The following is a 17,841-nucleotide window of genomic DNA, read 5'->3' as shown; positions in this document are numbered from 1 at the left end:
TTGTGGGGTGCAGTGAACACAATCTTTTTGGGGTGGAGTGAACAAAATCATTTTTGGGGTGCAGTGAACAACATCCTTTTTGGGGTGCAGTGATCAAAATCCTTTTTGGGGTGCAGTGAACACAATCTTTTTGGGGTGCAGTGAACAAAATCCTTTGTGGGGTGCAGTGAACAGAATCTTTGTGGGGTGCAGTGAACACAATCTTTGGGGGGGTACAGTGAACACAATCTTTTTGGGGTGCAGTGAACACAATCTTTGTGGGGTACAGTGAACAGAATCTTTGTGGGGTGCAGTGAACACAATCTTTGGGGGGTACAGTGAACACAATCTTTTTGGGGTGCAGTGAACACAATCTTTGGGGGGTACAGTGAACACAATCTTTTTGGGGTGCAGTGAACACAATCTTTGTGGGGTGCAGTGAACACAATCTTTGGGGGGGTACAGTGAACACAATCTTTTTGGGGTGCAGTGAACAACATCCTTTTAGGGTGCAGTGAACACAATCTTTGTGGGGTGCAGTGAACAACATCCTTTTAGGGTGCAGTGAACACAATCTTTGTGGGGTACAGTGAACAGAATCTTTGTGGGGTGCAGTGAACACAATCTTTGGGGGGTACAGTGAACACAATCTTTGTGAGGTGCAGTGAACACAATCTTTGTGGGGTGCAGTGAACACAATCATTGTGGGGTGCAGTGAACTCAATCTTTGTGGGGTACAGTGAACACAATCTCATACTTCTGAAGATTTGAGGGTGCTGCCTGTTCCATACTCCCCCTACTCCTCATCTAGCCTTTTAGGGGTACAAACAATAGTAATTGGGGCCTAGTGTGGTTGTGTACGTGTGATATACATACACTTTTTTTGGATCATATTTTCTATTCCGCTATTTAATCAAAAACCTTTGGGGATCAGTTAAATTGGGGGATAGTCTGTGTTGGTACATGTGAGAGAGATCCACCTTTCCAAGTTGTTGGGGTTCATCTCATACTTCTGAAGGTTTGAGGGTGCTGCCTGTTCCATACTCCCCCTACTCCTAGCCTTTTAGGGGTACAAACAATAGTAATTGGGGCCTAGTGTGGTTGTGTACGTGTGATATACATACACTTTTTTTGGATCATATTTTCTATTCCGCTATTTAATCAAAAACCTTTGGGGATCAGTTAAATTGGGGGATAGTCTGTGTTGGTACGTGTGAGAGAGATCCACCTTTCCAAGTTGTTGGGGTTCATCTCATACTTCTGAAGGTTTGAGGGTGCTGCCTGTTCCATACCCCCCCTACTCCTCATCTAGCCTTTTAGGGGTACAAACAATAGTAATTGGGGCCTAGTGTGGTTGTGTACGTGTGATATACATACACTTTTTTTGGATCATATTTTCTATTCCGCTATTTAATCAAAAACCTTTGGGGATCAGTTAAATTGGGGGATAGTCTGTGTTGGTACGTGTGAGAGAGATCCACCTTTCCAAGTTGTTGGGGTTCATCTCATACTTCTGAAGGTTTGAGGGTGCTGCCTGTTCCATACCCCCCCTACTCCTCATCTAGCCTTTTAGGGGTACAAACAATAGTAATTGGGGCCTAGTGTGGTTGTGTACGTGTGATATACATACACTTTTTTTGGATCATATTTTCTATTCCGCTATTTAATCAAAAACCTTTGGGGATCAGTTAAATTGGGGGATAGTCTGTGTTGGTACGTGTGAGAGAGATCCACCTTTCCAAGTTGTTGGGGTTCATCTCATACTTCTGAAGGTTTGAGGGTGCTGCCTGTTCCATACCCCCCCTACTCCTCATCTAGCCTTTTAGGGGTACAAACAATAGTAATTGGGGCCTAGTGTGGTTGTGTACGTGTGATATACATACACTTTTTTTGGATCATATTTTCTATTCCGCTATTTAATCAAAAACCTTTGGGGATCAGTTAAATTGGGGGATAGTCTGTGTTGGTACGTGTGAGAGAGATCCACCTTTCCAAGTTGTTGGGGTTCATCTCATACTTCTGAAGGTTTGAGGGTGCTGCCTGTTCCATACCCCCCCTACTCCTCATCTAGCCTTTTAGGGGTACAAACAATAGTAATTGGGGCCTAGTGTGGTTGTGTACGTGTGATATACATACACTTTTTTTGGATCATATTTTCTATTCCGCTATTTAATCAAAAACCTTTGGGGATCAGTTAAATTGGGGGATAGTCTGTGTTGGTACGTGTGAGAGAGATCCACCTTTCCAAGTTTTTGGGGTTCATCTCATACTTCTGAAGATTTGAGGGTGCTGCCTGTTCCATACCCCCCCTACTCCTCATCTAGCCTTTTAGGGGTACAAACAATAGTAATTGGGGCCTAGTGTGGTTGTGTACGTGTGATATACATACACTTTTTTTGGATCATATTTTCTATTCCGCTATTTAATCAAAAACCTTTGGGGATCAGTTAAATTGGGGGATAGTCTGTGTTGGTACGTGTGAGAGAGATCCACCTTTCCAAGTTGTTGGGGTTCATCTCATACTTCTGAAGGTTTGAGGGTGCTGCCTGTTCCATACTCCCCCTACTCCTAGCCTTTTAGGGGTACAAACAATAGTAATTGGGGCCTAGTGTGGTTGTGTACGTGTGATATACATACACTTTTTTTGGATCATATTTTCTATTCCGCTATTTAATCAAAAACCTTTGGGGATCAGTTAAATTGGGGGATAGTCTGTGTTGGTACGTGTGAGAGAGATCCACCTTTCCAAGTTGTTGGGGTTCATCTCATACTTCTGAAGGTTTGAGGGTGCTGCCTGTTCCATACCCCCCCTACTCCTCATCTAGCCTTTTAGGGGTACAAACAATAGTAATTGGGGCCTAGTGTGGTTGTGTACGTGTGATATACATACACTTTTTTTGGATCATATTTTCTATTCCGCTATTTAATCAAAAACCTTTGGGGATCAGTTAAATTGGGGGATAGTCTGTGTTGGTACGTGTGAGAGAGATCCACCTTTCCAAGTTGTTGGGGTTCATCTCATACTTCTGAAGGTTTGAGGGTGCTGCCTGTTCCATACCCCCCCTACTCCTCATCTAGCCTTTTAGGGGTACAAACAATAGTAATTGGGGCCTAGTGTGGTTGTGTACGTGTGATATACATACACTTTTTTTGGATCATATTTTCTATTCCGCTATTTAATCAAAAACCTTTGGGGATCAGTTAAATTGGGGGATAGTCTGTGTTGGTACGTGTGAGAGAGATCCACCTTTCCAAGTTTTTGGGGTTCATCTCATACTTCTGAAGATTTGAGGGTGCTGCCTGTTCCATACCCCCCCTACTCCTCATCTAGCCTTTTAGGGGTACAAACAATAGTAATTGGGGCCTAGTGTGGTTGTGTACGTGTGATATACATACACTTTTTTTGGATCATATTTTCTATTCCGCTATTTAATCAAAAACCTTTGGGGATCAGTTAAATTGGGGGATAGTCTGTGTTGGTACGTGTGAGAGAGATCCACCTTTCCAAGTTGTTGGGGTTCATCTCATACTTCTGAAGGTTTGAGGGTGCTGCCTGTTCCATACTCCCCCTACTCCTAGCCTTTTAGGGGTACAAACAATAGTAATTGGGGCCTAGTGTGGTTGTGTACGTGTGATATACATACACTTTTTTTGGATCATATTTTCTATTCCGCTATTTAATCAAAAACCTTTGGGGATCAGTTAAATTGGGGGATAGTCTGTGTTGGTACGTGTGAGAGAGATCCACCTTTCCAAGTTGTTGGGGTTCATCTCATACTTCTGAAGGTTTGAGGGTGCTGCCTGTTCCATACCCCCCCCTACTCCTCATCTAGCCTTTTAGGGGTACAAACAATAGTAATTGGGGCCTAGTGTGGTTGTGTACGTGTGATATACATACACTTTTTTTGGATCATATTTTCTATTCCGCTATTTAATCAAAAACCTTTGGGGATCAGTTAAATTGGGGGATAGTCTGTGTTGGTACGTGTGAGAGAGATCCACCTTTCCAAGTTTTTGGGGTTCATCTCATACTTCTGAAGATTTGAGGGTGCTGCCTGTTCCATACCCCCCCTACTCCTCATCTAGCCTTTTAGGGGTACAAACAATAGTAATTGGGGCCTAGTGTGGTTGTGTACGTGTGATATACATACACTTTTTTTGGATCATATTTTCTATTCCGCTATTTAATCAAAAACCTTTGGGGATCAGTTAAATTGGGGGATAGTCTGTGTTGGTACGTGTGAGAGAGATCCACCTTTCCAAGTTGTTGGGGTTCATCTCATACTTCTGAAGGTTTGAGGGTGCTGCCTGTTCCATACTCCCCCTACTCCTAGCCTTTTAGGGGTACAAACAATAGTAATTGGGGCCTAGTGTGGTTGTGTACGTGTGATATACATACACTTTTTTTGGATCATATTTTCTATTCCGCTATTTAATCAAAAACCTTTGGGGATCAGTTAAATTGGGGGATAGTCTGTGTTGGTACGTGTGAGAGAGATCCACCTTTCCAAGTTGTTGGGGTTCATCTCATACTTCTGAAGGTTTGAGGGTGCTGCCTGTTCCATACTCCCCCTACTCCTCATCTAGCCTTTTAGGGGTACAAACAATAGTAATTGGGGCCCAGTGTGGTTGTGTACGTGTGATATACATACACTTTTTTTGGATCATATTTTCTATTCCGCTATTTAATTTAACTGGGCCTCCATGCGAGACCTGTGTGCCTTGTTGCGCTGTTTTGAGTACTCCACCAACATGGCCAGTGGCAATGACGCCGTTCTCAGCTTAACTATCCCACTTCTATGCCTCCTTGAAAAAACAATTCGGGCGATGATGGAAGAGGATGTGGCACAGGATGAGGAGGAGGAGGAGGATGAAGAGGTAACATTTCCAAGGCTTTCAGGGCAGTCATTCGCAAGGGGCTCCGAGGGTGGGTTCCTGCACACGCAAACGCCAGGGACGCAATTGTCCAGCAGGGGCACAGTTCTGGAGGATGAGGAGGATGAGGAGGAGGAGGAGCTGGAGGAGGAGATGGAACCATGTTCACAGCAGGGTGGCACCCAGGCCAGCTCATGGCCATCACTGGTGCGTGGCTGGGGGGATACAGAGGACACGGACGATACACCTCCCACAGAGGACAGCCTTTCGTTGCCTCTGGGCAGCCTGGCACACATGAGCGATTACATGCTGCAGTGTCTCCACAACGACCGCCGAGTTGCCCACATTCTAACTTGTGCTGATTACTGGGTGGCCACGCTGCTGGATCCCCGTTACAAGGACAACGTACCGTCCTTAATTCACTCACTGGAGCGCGATCGCAAGATGCGCGAGTACAAGCGCACGCTGGTAGACGCCATGCTGCTGGCATTCCCATCTGACAGCGGGGCCACAGTGGAAGCACAAGGCAGAGGAGGAGGAGGAGGAGGTCGCCAACGCAACCAGGGCACCGCCAGCACCTCAGAAGGCAGGGTTAGCATGGCCGAAATGTGGAAAAGCTTTGTCAGCACGCCACAACAAACAGCAGCACCAGCAGCTCAGATGGAACGTCTTAGCAGGAGGCAGCATTTTACCAACATGGTGGAGCAGTATGTGTGCACACGCCTACATGTAGTGAATGAGGGGTCTGCCCCCTTCAACTTCTGGGTCTCCAAATTGGGCACATGGCCTGAGCTTGCCCTTTACGCCTTGGAGGTGCTGGCGTGCCCTGCAGCCAGTGTATTATCTGAACGGGTATTTAGCACGGCTGGGGGCGTTATAACAGACAAGCGCAGCCGCCTGTCCAGAGACAATGTGGACAAGCTCACGTTCATTAAAATGAACCAGGCATGGATCCCACGGGACTTTTCCGTACCTTATGCAGAATAGCAATGGATACCGACCTTACCCACCCATTGTTCCATTTTTGCTCTTTCTCACTCTTTTGGGGTGTACCCTCATTTAAAATTTTTGAAAAGAAGCAGTGTTGGCTACCTCGTCCTCCTCCTCAGGGCCAGATTAATGTAGGGGCTATTGGAGCTGCAGCTCCAGGCCCCTACCTTTTATATAGGCCCCGGGTTGGCCATATTCACTGTTACCGCTCTTCTGTCACTTGTAAACACAGAAGTCTGGCTTCTATGCTCGCTTCCCCAGGCAGCACCCTCAGAACCTCCCCACACAGCGTGAAGGCCGGACAAGGAGGGACAGTTGGCGATGCATGGATGTGTTTATGGGCTTCAGAGACAGCATCCCATGTTGAATTAGGCATGCATGGCTGCACCCTTCCTCCTCTGGGTGCATGGCAAGGCACGGCCCTTAAGGCCCTTCAAAATCCTCAGCACCAAGCCCATGATGCTGTTAATCCGGCCCTGGTCCTCCTCCACCGCCGCTTCCACCTACACCGCCCATAGGTGTGCGCAGCCTATTGCATTAAGGTGTGCACCCCAAAGTTGAAATACACATGCATGTGTTTGCCAGCAGGGAGAGTAATGTATCGGGGCCATGTACCTGTAGGCAAGGAGAAATAGAGCAGAGCAGGTCCCAGGGAGATCTTTCCCATCTCCTCACTGGCAATGCTATGTGCCCTAGGTGATTAGGGTGTGCCCAGGCACACCCAGCACACCCTGTGCGCACGCCTATGTCACCGCCACATCCACCACCACCTCAACCTCCCTCCTACTCCATATGGGCCTCGTCCTTCAGAGATGAAGAAGAACATTGTTTTATTTTTCTGTTTTTTTTTGTTGTTTTAAGTTATTTCCCTATCCACATTTGTTTGCAGAGCACTTGCCATGCTCTTAATTATGTTTTGCTGCCATTTGCAGCACTCTAGCCCTTTCCTTTGGTGTTTTAGAGCCATTTTAGTGCCTTAAAGTTCGGGTCCCCATTGACTTCAATGGGGTTCGGTGTCCGGGAAAAGTTCGGTAAAAGTCCGGGACACGGACCCGGACTTTTTTTTAAAGTTCGGCCGAACCCGTCGAACACGGACATCTAGGTGTCCGCTCAACCCTAGACACCAGGTTTCATCTACACAATGAAAAAAAAAATAAAATTTTTGTGCAGATTTCCAGCTACTATATTTCTTTAAGATTGCTCACCTGCAGGTCCTTTATGTGTAGGCATCCCTGTGAATTGTCAACACTAGAATGAAAAATACTATGAATAGGATCAGCATACTTCAAGAAGAATGGATGAAGGTGAATTTTGCAGACAGAGAGGCTCATCAAGCCAGTGGCTGGTTTTCCATAGGTGTAACTGGAACACAGAGGAGAAATCCACTGTAATTGAAAAGCAGTGCATTGTTTAAATATAGTAAATAGATTAAAGTTGCTAGTGTATGTCCTGGCATTACCCAAATTTGCCCCCTCATCTCTCTGTTTTCCACATCTAGATAATGTCCCAGCAATATTTTTCCTTTTACCTTGCTCTTGTAGTGAGAAACAGCTTTTCACTATTACCTGTGACAACGTTACCAGACTATAAATTTGCATATATAGATCAGATGCACTAATTTTTTTTTTTTTTTCTGCTCTGACATGCACTTTAATTTACCTTTCATTACAGAGAAACTATAATGGATTTCAGTTAATCTGCATGCATATATTTAAGAGAATCTGAAATGTGTTGATTAGATCCACTTCATATAATGCTTTCTGCATTGTATTATGTATACAATACACTTGTAAAACCCATACCCTGGGCTGGCTAAATTTAGTAAGTAGTTCTGCTGTAGCTAGCTGAACTGTAATGAAAGTAAAGGCTCGATCTTTTTTATCTTTAAAATAATAAACATGTTATACTTACCTGCTCTGTGCAAAGGTTTTGCACAGAGCACCCCAGATCCTCTTTTTCTCAGGTCCCCCACGGGTACTTCCTTCCTGCCTAGTGCCCCCATCGTTCCCGAGCCACCTCTGTGTGTCCAGAGCGTGTCGAGGCCTGGCCATGCCCCCACTCCCTTCTCCCTGGCTGTAATTGACAGAAGTGGGAGTCAATGACTCCTGCTGCTGTGAGAAGAGAGAAAGAGGAGAGAGCTGCTGCTCTTGTGCACATCACTGGATTGAGATCAGGCTTAAGTAAATATAAGTGGGGGCTAAGGGAGAAAGCTGCATGCAGTACGTTTTGTGCAAACTTTTTAGCTACTGTATTTCTTTCTCATTCATCATTCTATGCATGCAAGTAAAAAATATTCTGCCTTTAGAACCACTTTAATTTTTAGGTCTGATCAGGTTTTATCCCTAAATCTGTTGGCAGATTGCTTCTGCCTACATTTGAAAGAAAATTCCAGAATTAGTTTGGGAGTATCAGTATGTGAATTATGAATAGTTATGTGACCTTAGCCAATCCCTGGGAGGCTTACCCAGAAGATGTGGCTGGAGAGAAGATAAATATTTGGGAGAATATGATCAGGGCTTGCACCTTGGGAGGGATCCTGTGTATGTGTGTTTCAGAGAACTACTGCTACTAGGCCTCCGCATGTGCTAAGAACTGAGGACCTGATGGAAACTTACATGTGGACGCTGCCCCTGGACATTGTAAGTATTACCTTTTGCCTATAGCTCTAGGTGTGGAAGTACTTTTTGAGGGTAAGATCCAAAAAGTTGCTGCTCCTGACTGCTCCCATAGGGTATCAGATTTACTGTCTGTTATTGAAGTGCCTAATACTGCTGGACCAAGGATTTTTCAGGAAACTGCCCTCCAAGATTTTGTGCCTTGAGTATCCTGCAACTCTAAACCCTCCTTCCTGGATTTGTTCAAAAGCTGCAATAAATCTTCAAAAGACACCCCTAGGCTGAACCTAAATTTGCCTGTGTGTTTTTGGGACTGAAAACCAGGTGGGCAGCTTCTGAACAGGGAAGGAGGACCCAATTTATTCCAGTGGCCCCTCCAGGGATTATTGCTACACACTAGCAGAGTTTAGGGTCATGCTGCAATTCACCAGCAACAGCCCCACTTAAGAGACCACTTACTTGCGGTTTAGTCAATGAGGAAGCAACATCATAAGCACAGGCAAGTGTTCACTACTGTTGTTAGCAAGATGCCAAGTGCATAGGGTGGAAAACACCAAGCCCCGGTTCACATTTATGCGGTGCAAAAAACGCAGTAAATCCTGAGTGTTTTCCACACCACAATGAAATTACACTCCATTCATGCGATCTGCCAACGGTGTCAATATTAAATAAAGACCAAAGAAAATGGCCTCTGCCCCCACCTATAACTGGCCTTCATAGCAAAGAACACATGGAAGGGCAACGCACATGAAACAAACAAAGATAATTTTCCCAGTTCAATTTGCCAACCAGTCTGCTTACCAACCAAATCGGCCTGTCTAACAGTTTGCGTCAATACAGGGGTTTAGTTAGCACACATTTGCAAATGCATGTGAAAGCTGCAGGGCCACGTCAAGGCTCCCTGTTCAGCCGACCCTGCTGACTGGCACCTTGAGCATCGAGGTATCCGCCGGCAGGCTCTGTCTGCTTTGAAGTATATCACATTGGATGTATGCATAATACAACTTGTTCTGTACACAACTGTTCTCATACTATATGAAGGTCTAGTACCTCATGTAACATTATATCTCATACTGTCGACCGTTTTTTGGTCCTATGTTCAATGTAGATCTTTTTCATCTGCTTGTATCACTAGACGTTTTTAAAGTGTTTGTTTAATAAAAAGCAATTTTATGAAAATTTAGTGCCCGAAATCCTTGTCTCCCAACCTTTCCATATCCAAGGCTCCCTGTTACCTGCAGTCCTAACTCTAATGAATTTTAAAGAGTCTCCACAGTGGGAGCACATGCAAGCTAATGGATAGATAGGGGGAAGGTGAGCCTGGAGGTGGCCCATCCCTCCTGAAAGGTAATTGGGGGCATAATGGAAGCCCAGCTGATAGTATTACAGCAAAGGCACCCAGTATGTCCACTCACCAGTACACATATACAACATAGAAAATGGCCTCTGCCCCCACCTATAACTGGCCTTCATAGCAAAGAACACATGGAAGGGCAACGCACATGAAACAAACAAAGATAAAATTCCCAGTTCAATTTGCCAACCAGTCTGCTTACCAACCAAATCGGCCTGTCTAACAGTTTGCGTCAATACAGGGGTTTAGTTAGCACACATTTGCTATGAAGGCCAGTTATAGGTGGGGGCAGAGGCCATTTTCTTTGTTGTATATGTGTACTGGTGAGTGGACATACTGGGTGCCTTTGCTGTAATACTATCAGCTGGGCTTCCATTATGCCCCCAATTACCTTTCAGGAGGGATGGGCCACCTCCAGGCTCACCTGCCCCCTATCTATCCATTAGCTTGCATGTGCTCCCACTGTGGAGACTCTTTAAAATTCATTAGAGTTAGGACTGCAGGTAACAGGGAGCCTTGACGTGGCCCTGCAGCTTTCACATGCATTTGCAAATGTGTGCTAACTAAACCCCTGTATTGACGCAAACTGTTAGACAGGCCGATTTGGTTGGTAAGCAGATTGGTTGGCAAATTGAACTGGGAATTTTATCTTTGTTTGTTTCATGTGCGTTGCCCTTCCATGTGTTCTTTGCTATGAAGGCCAGTTATAGGTGGGGGCAGAGGCCATTTTCTTTGTTGTATATGTGTACTGGTGAGTGGACATACTGGGTGCCTTTGCTGTAATACTATCAGCTGGGCTTCCATTATGCCCCCAATTACCTTTCAGGAGGGATGGGCCACCTCCAGGCTCACCTGCCCCCTATCTATCCATTAGCTTGCATGTGCTCCCACTGTGGAGACTCTTTAAAATTCATTAGAGTTAGGACTACAGGTAACAGGGAGCCTTGACGTGGCCCTGCAGCTTTCACATGCGTTTGCAAATGTGTGCTAACTAAACCCCTGTATTGACGCAAACTGTTAGACAGGCCGATTTGGTTGGTAAGCAGACTGGTTGGCAAATTGAACTGGGAATTTTATCTTTGTTTGTTTCATGTGCGTTGCCCTTCCATGTGTTCTTTGCTATGAAGGCCAGGTATAGGTGGGGGCAGAGGCCATTTTCTTTGTTGTATATGTGTACTGGTGAGTGGATATACTGGGTGCCTTTGCTGTAATACTATCAGCTGGGCTTCCATTATGCCCCCAATTACCTTTCAGGAGGGATGGGCCACCTCCAGGCTCACCTGCCCCCTATCTATCCATTAGCTTGCATGTGCTCCCACTGTGGAGACTCTTTAAAATTCATTAGAGTTAGGACTGCAGGTAACAGGGAGCCTTGACGTGGCCCTGCAGCTTTCACATGCGTTTGCAAATGTGTGCTAACTAAACCCCTGTATTGACGCAAACTGTTAGACAGGCCGATTTGGTTGGTAAGCAGACTGGTTGGCAAATTGAACTGGGAATTTTATCTTTGTTTGTTTCATTAAATAAAGACACCCCAAAACAGGTCACAAAACGCAGTGTGATTGTAAGAATCAAATCACATGGGTGTGAACACCCATGCGATCTTATTCCGGTGTTGTAAAAAAAAAAAAAAGGTGCCTGCATTTTTTTCATGTGGCGTGGTGCGAAATGAGCTAATACAAAATGAATTGGCTCAAATCTTACTGCAGAGAATCGCATGTGACTTGAATAGGAATGTGGTGCGATTCCTATCCGAATCACATGCAGTGTCCCGCACTGCACAAGTGTGAACCCACACCTAGGCCTCATTCAAATGGGCAGCAAAGGGGTGGTAAAAAAAAAGCCAACTGGCTTTTTCACCTGCAGACTTAACAGGGAAATGTTAATTTGACAGGAGGCACTGCTTTTCATTAGCTATTGAAAACAATGTCAATGTGGCCACATTGCAACTGTAAAACAAAGGCAAGGTGCAGCTGTGGCATGGTATTCCCATGCACCATCCTTGTTAGGCTGTAAATAAAATAGAAAAAAAGTCAAAAAGACATAGAACAAAACAAGCATATAGGTAGGTGAAGTTTATTTTCTCCACTGCAGGTGGCATTCCTCTGCAGTGGCAATGCAGGAAGGGGAGGAAGTCGAGAAGAACCTAGTTCCATTATGATCTCCTTGATCACAGAGAGGCAGCATCCGATTGGATACTGGTATCCCATATGACTTTGACGGCCATCTTGGGAAAGGCAGACTCTATTTAGGACCCTGACTCCTCGGTTTGGCAAGCATTTCACATGTGGCTAGAGTAGTAACAGGTCACCCTTCTGTCAGGGACACTGCTTAGTATCAGGGTGAGGTTCTAGAAGAGTAGGGGAGGTGCAGGGTCATGCCATTTTTCCTGGAAGCTTCCCCACTTGAGTACAGACTGGCCAGGCGGCATTCTGCTTCTCAAGACAGACGCTGCTGGCACGCCTGAAACCTATTGCTACTACTTATCACTGTGAAATCTGTGAGTGCGCCCGGTCAGGTTGTCTTTCTGCCAGGCTTGTTGTGCATTACTGAACTTCAGTTTCAATACAATTCCACAGCACCACGCTGCACCCCCCCCCCCCCCCATAAGCATTTCGGAGGAGGAAATATTGCTTCCTGAGTGCCTGTAAACCTCTTCACAGCTGCCTCTGAAAAGTGATCCACTGCCAATTATGTGAAAGAGGATTTTATTTTGCTATCTGTACCCCTTGTTGGGGTGATTCACCCTATCTGTCCTCTTTACCATTATTGTTGAAAATGAAAGTAAAAGAGAATCTCAAATTTTGGGATGTTCCTAGAAAATGAATAGAGGGGAAATCTTCCAATGGGAACACTATTTCTGGTGACCTGGGGGCCCGAGTGGATTTCCTTAATTTGTAGCCATTTCCTCTCGCTTCCTGTTTTGGCTGTGGGCCCTGTAGTAAGAGTAAATGTCCCAATGGGGACACAGATGGCCTTACTCTATCTAAACATGAAAAAAAAAAGTGTCTAGAGTTCTACTTTAAAACAATATCATATGCATTATGGTTTAATAACACTCACCTGCTACATGCTTTGATTGTTACAGTTTCTTCAGTCTTTGCATTCAGTATAGGCGGGATCTCAATCTTAATGTCAAATATCTTTAACACTAAATGGAAATATAAATATGACACGATTTGTATATAACTGCTAAATTGATTCTGAATTCAATACTGAGCTCTCCAACAAAACACTGATATTTAAAACTGAACTCTAGGAATTGAGCCACTTTCTAAAATGTGTTGGCTTACTATGGTTTACTCATGGACTTCTCTCTTTAAATCAAAACGTACATTTTAACCGAGCACCTGGGGTACAGCTGTCTCTTTACATCACACGCGCTGATGCTGAACCTTGGGGTCTTCTGCTCCTGCAGTTACAGAGTTATGTACATCCACTCTGCATGTCCCTCCTCACCCCTTGCTCAGTCACAGAAGGCTTTGTATTATGTAGATCTATTCACAAAATGCAAAGTTTTCTGTGAACAGACAGCATGGGGAGGGGCAAGCAGAGTGGCTGCTGTGCAAGAAAGTAGCATTGCTCCTGTCAGAGCACCAGCAATATAGCAATAGCTGTACTCCAAGCACTCAGTAACACTGTCAAACAAAAGAGATAAGTCCACAAGGTGGGATGCACCTTGCTGGACTTAATCTATAGTAAGTCAGCATATTTTAGAAGGTCGCCTGAATTCACAGGGTTTAACTTTATTTTTGGTTAAATCCCCCTTGTATTCAATATTCCCTTGCTACTATGATGATAGCAGTTGGGTTAATTTACTAAATGATTAAAGGCTTTGCACTTTTCAAAATGAATATTAGTTAAAGTGAATACCTAATCAGGTAAAAGGGAAATAAAAAAGTAGCGTTTTTGTAATGCTGCGGACACAGTTCCCCCTTACATCAAAGTCCACAGTGTAAAGAGCAACTCTGCGGACCAGAACGTAAAGGGGTCGGGGGTCACTAAACCTGAAATGCCCCTGTCTCTCAGAACCTGGGTTCCAGCAGCCAAGCTTTCAAAGCCAGAAAATGAGAAGCAGGGTGGAAGAGCAGTCCTTAAGGTAATGGATGTGACCATGTTCCCTCTAATTTTTTACTGTGCTGAGCAAATAAAAACATTTCTGAGCGCAAACCTTTAGAATGAGCAATTTCATCCAAAATCTTTATTGTCACAAAAAGAGCATATTGCCATTAACTAATGGGCTATAGTTTGATAGAATATTAGTAAATTGTATTAACTGTTCAACCAATTTTACAGTATAGTAATAATAAATGTTCAATAGGCTATTTTTATCCAAACACATTTTATTAAGGCAGATTGGAACACGCTATCGATCAATATTTTGATTTGTTCAGGGTTTGCCTTGCTCAGGGTTTTCTCTAGATTCTCTCGACTCTCCGAGAAGCTGGTTAATCGCAGTTCCATGCTTTCTATTGTACAATGCTTTCACAGCATCAATGTGACATTTTTGTGTTAAGTGGCGTTTTAGGTAGTCAAGTTTCCACTCTGTCCACGTTTTCCCGGTGGAAAACTCTCCTTTAATTTTAGCTTCCGAGAAAATTTTGCACACAATCCCATTAGCGCCGTAACTAAATATTTCAGACAATTTAACGGATTTGTCAGGGCCATCGCTAGTATCCGTTTGAAGGAGTTCATTTAGCCATTCTTGTTTGAAAGTCAAACAAATCTTTTTTTAGGCTGCTGCAGAGATGTTTCATCTTTTCGTTTCGCCATTGCTGAGTGGATTCACGTCGTCTGCGCGGTCTGAATTTGTGCTGCGCAGGACCTTCAATTAGACTGCGCATCTGCAGCTTAAAGGGAACATTGGATCATGTGACTGATTTGGAAGAGGGTACAATTTTGACTAATAAACAAGGTCTGCATACCACTAATTTCAAGGCCCAAAAAGAGCTATGAGAATAACTTGATTTTTCAAAGTAGACAAGTTAATAGCTTCAGCAGAGGAAGGGCATAGATCTGTGTGTGATGATCCCTCAACACTATCAGAGCATCTGCTACATGCACGCCACTATCTGGTTCCGCGTTCTGGAAGCAAAGCTGTGCAGCTTCTTGTTGAACTGATAAGTAAAACTACATCCAGAATTCCACAACACAGCTATATGTCCCAGAACAACTCCTGATAGAGAGATCATTTCCCCAGGTGCACATTTTCCTGGTGAAATATTTTTGCTGGAGCAGTGGGAATAATAAGCCTCTGATTCAACAACAACTGAAAAGCTGAAAGAAGGTAAGTCAGAGTTTGCTGAGAAACAAAAGGAGGCAAAGTAAAAAATTTAGGTGGATGGCAGAGGCGAAACTCTATTTTGTAATCCTTGGATACTACCTCCTGCACCCATACATCGATGAGAAATGTGTATTTTACAATATTGTCAACCAAAGAGCCAAAAAAGACAATATGCCACAAAGTATATGCAAAAAAAAAAAAAGGCCTTCTTACACTATTGCACCACTGGCCGATACCTAAACCACAGCACAAAGTGTAGCAAGTGGATCTAGACAGAAGGAAAAGTTATTCAAGACATAACTTGGCTAGCATTCAGTGCCATGTCACACACAAATTAAAAGCAACGATCATCTTGTCAACACAAATGACAAGCATAGTATCAACACCAACAGCTGACAGAACCTTGCTTTAGGGAATAAGACCAGTCGGCCAAAACCTGGTAAAAGAATGCAGAGATAGATATTATTTTTAGGGCTGAGACCACCAAGGAGTAGATGACTTGAGCAATTGCTTCCAACCTCTTTTCCGTAGGGTCCTTAAAGGACAGAACATCTTCTATGGAAAGAATCAGAGCTTTATCCATAATATCATCAAATAAGGGATAATTAGGAAACACTTTATTGGAGCAATTAGGTCTTTGAGAACCAAATCTTGACACTGTTAGGGGAAGAAATGTCAGAATGCTCTATCATTTAAGTGGATTGTGCAGCCTCAGTTAGAAAGGACACACAAAATAATGCTGACTGCAATTTCAGCTGGGGGGGTCTGCTCCTAGAGAAAAAAGAAGGACTCAGTGTTCGACAACAAATCCCTGACTAAGTCAGAGATATTAGACATCCCTTTGTACAATTCTTCTGGGGAAGATCACAGTGGGTCTTTTAAACTTCTGCCTTCAGGAGGAGCAACACGTTGCACTAACTGATTAGAAATCTTGCATACCGGAAAAAAAAATTCTGCTCTGAGGCAAGAAAAGGAATGGGCACCCAAAGAATAAAAGGTGGGAAGTGTAAAGGCACAGGAGGTTTCAACTAGGATCTGTAAAAAGTGCAGAAAGTAGAATCTCTTCCTACGTTGACTTCAACCTTGCAAATAACACAAATTGGGTCCCAACCTGGTGGGTATCCTTTAGCCGTATGGTGACTGCCCTTATGTTTAGTGCCAGATTTGTGGTCAAATTCAGAAAGGCTGATTCACTTTTAAGGAAAAAGCACTATTCCACTACCCCAGAGGTGGAGCCTGAGATGAAAACAAAGAGGAGTGGTCTCCGTAAAAACCATATCCAACTTACTAAACTTCAATAAAGTGCACTGACAAGCACATAAAAATAACAGTCCCCTTTATACAATGCCCGGGCAGCTATAGCCATTTCTGTTTCAATTGAGTTTTCAGAAACAGGGACAGACAATCTGCCATAGCTCTGGCCTTGATAACTCAAGACATCAATCCCCAATTCTGGCCTGCCCTATAAGCATCCTGTGTTAACTGGAGCACAGAGGAGTTGTCACTGCGCACTGCCAGACTAGCACAAAGAGAATCCCAGTATACTTAGTGAACTGGGAAAGCCTGTGCTCACTGGGTAATTGGAGAGACATGAGGATTTACATTAACTGGTCTGATTCTATAGGTAGCTGTTGAAAAATCTTCCAATTTAAGCAAAAAATATCACAGAAGGAAAAAAAGATATGAATTTTACTATGAAGACTAAATGTCCATGTCTTCTGTGGGCAGCAATATAACCCTTACATTTCCAGCTGTGTCTCTCAATGGACAATAGAGAATCTTGGACAATAGAGACATTTTTGCTAGTATGTGATGGGTATCCAAAATTGATACAGCATTACCTCATTCATTAAAGCAAAACTCCAGTATGCAGCAATCCATACAGTTTTACTTTAGGCCCGCCTGCTGTGCAGCTTTCTGCTATTATTTTATCACCTATGTGAAGTTTTATTACTTTAAAATAAGTGACACAAGACCAGCCAGGCTTTAACATCCTGATATGAACAATATGTGATGCTGCGCTAAATAAATTAGTCTGATGCAAAAAGTTCAATAAAAAGTCCAAAAAGTAAACACTTATCCCTTGATAACGTACATGCGCACGAAATGCCTCGGGAGGGGCCTACGTGATGACATCATGCCATTGTGTCCTCATGTTTGGAGCAGCGACCACCATTGTAAGTATGGCCATTTTGTTTTATTATGTTTTAATACTGCAGCATCTATCTGGATGTAATTTAAAATTTTTAAATAAACTACTACTTTACACACAGCTCGTGGAGCCTTGGAAGAAGGAAAGCACAGTATTCACACACAGTGAGGAGTGCCTGCTTAAAGATAGTGATTGGAGTTGTTTTATACCGTAATTCTGGTGAGTGCATAGTTTGGGTGGAGGCTCACGTGCACTAGGATTTTTTCTCACGAGGTTTGGTGGATCCTGCTGGATGTTATACACTGCTAGTTGAATCTATGTTCTGGTGAGCATCTAGCACTCTAGGAATATCCAACACTAGATGAATTTTTCTTCACATATCGTGACCACAGTTTACACTAACTTATTTGCTTTTTGGACTTTTATTGAACTTTTTGTATCAAACTCATTTATTTAACGCTGCACCACATATTGTTTATTTCTGTTCACAAGGTTTTGTACAATCACCTTGCGTGCCAGCTGCTACTATCTGGTGCACTCGCTATATACACTTCGCACATCCTGATAAGCGCTGAATGTTAGGAGTCAGGTA

The 17,841-nt window shown here is 43.7% G+C and overlaps 1 protein-coding gene across 1 annotated transcript in view; it reads right to left on the bottom strand.

The window, feature by feature from the left end:
- The window catches only part of LOC309564235 (alpha-2-macroglobulin-like protein 1), a 351,540-nt gene that overhangs the window by 283,213 nt on the left and 50,486 nt on the right, over positions 1 to 17,841 (bottom strand). The window contains exons 7-8 of the mRNA XM_082268861.1: positions 12,877 to 12,964; positions 7,050 to 7,206 (exon numbers count right to left, since the gene is read on the bottom strand). Coding sequence (XP_082124987.1) covers positions 7,050 to 7,206; positions 12,877 to 12,964 — 245 coding nt within the window. The remainder of the gene's footprint in view (positions 1 to 7,049; positions 7,207 to 12,876; positions 12,965 to 17,841) is intronic.

Source organism: Pelophylax lessonae, assembly GCF_965119305.1.
Source record: "Pelophylax lessonae genome assembly, chromosome: 9".
NCBI lineage: Eukaryota > Metazoa > Chordata > Amphibia > Anura > Ranidae > Pelophylax > Pelophylax lessonae.
The sequence above is the reverse complement of the archived record's forward strand: the minus strand, read 5'-3'. Positions and strand labels throughout refer to the sequence as shown.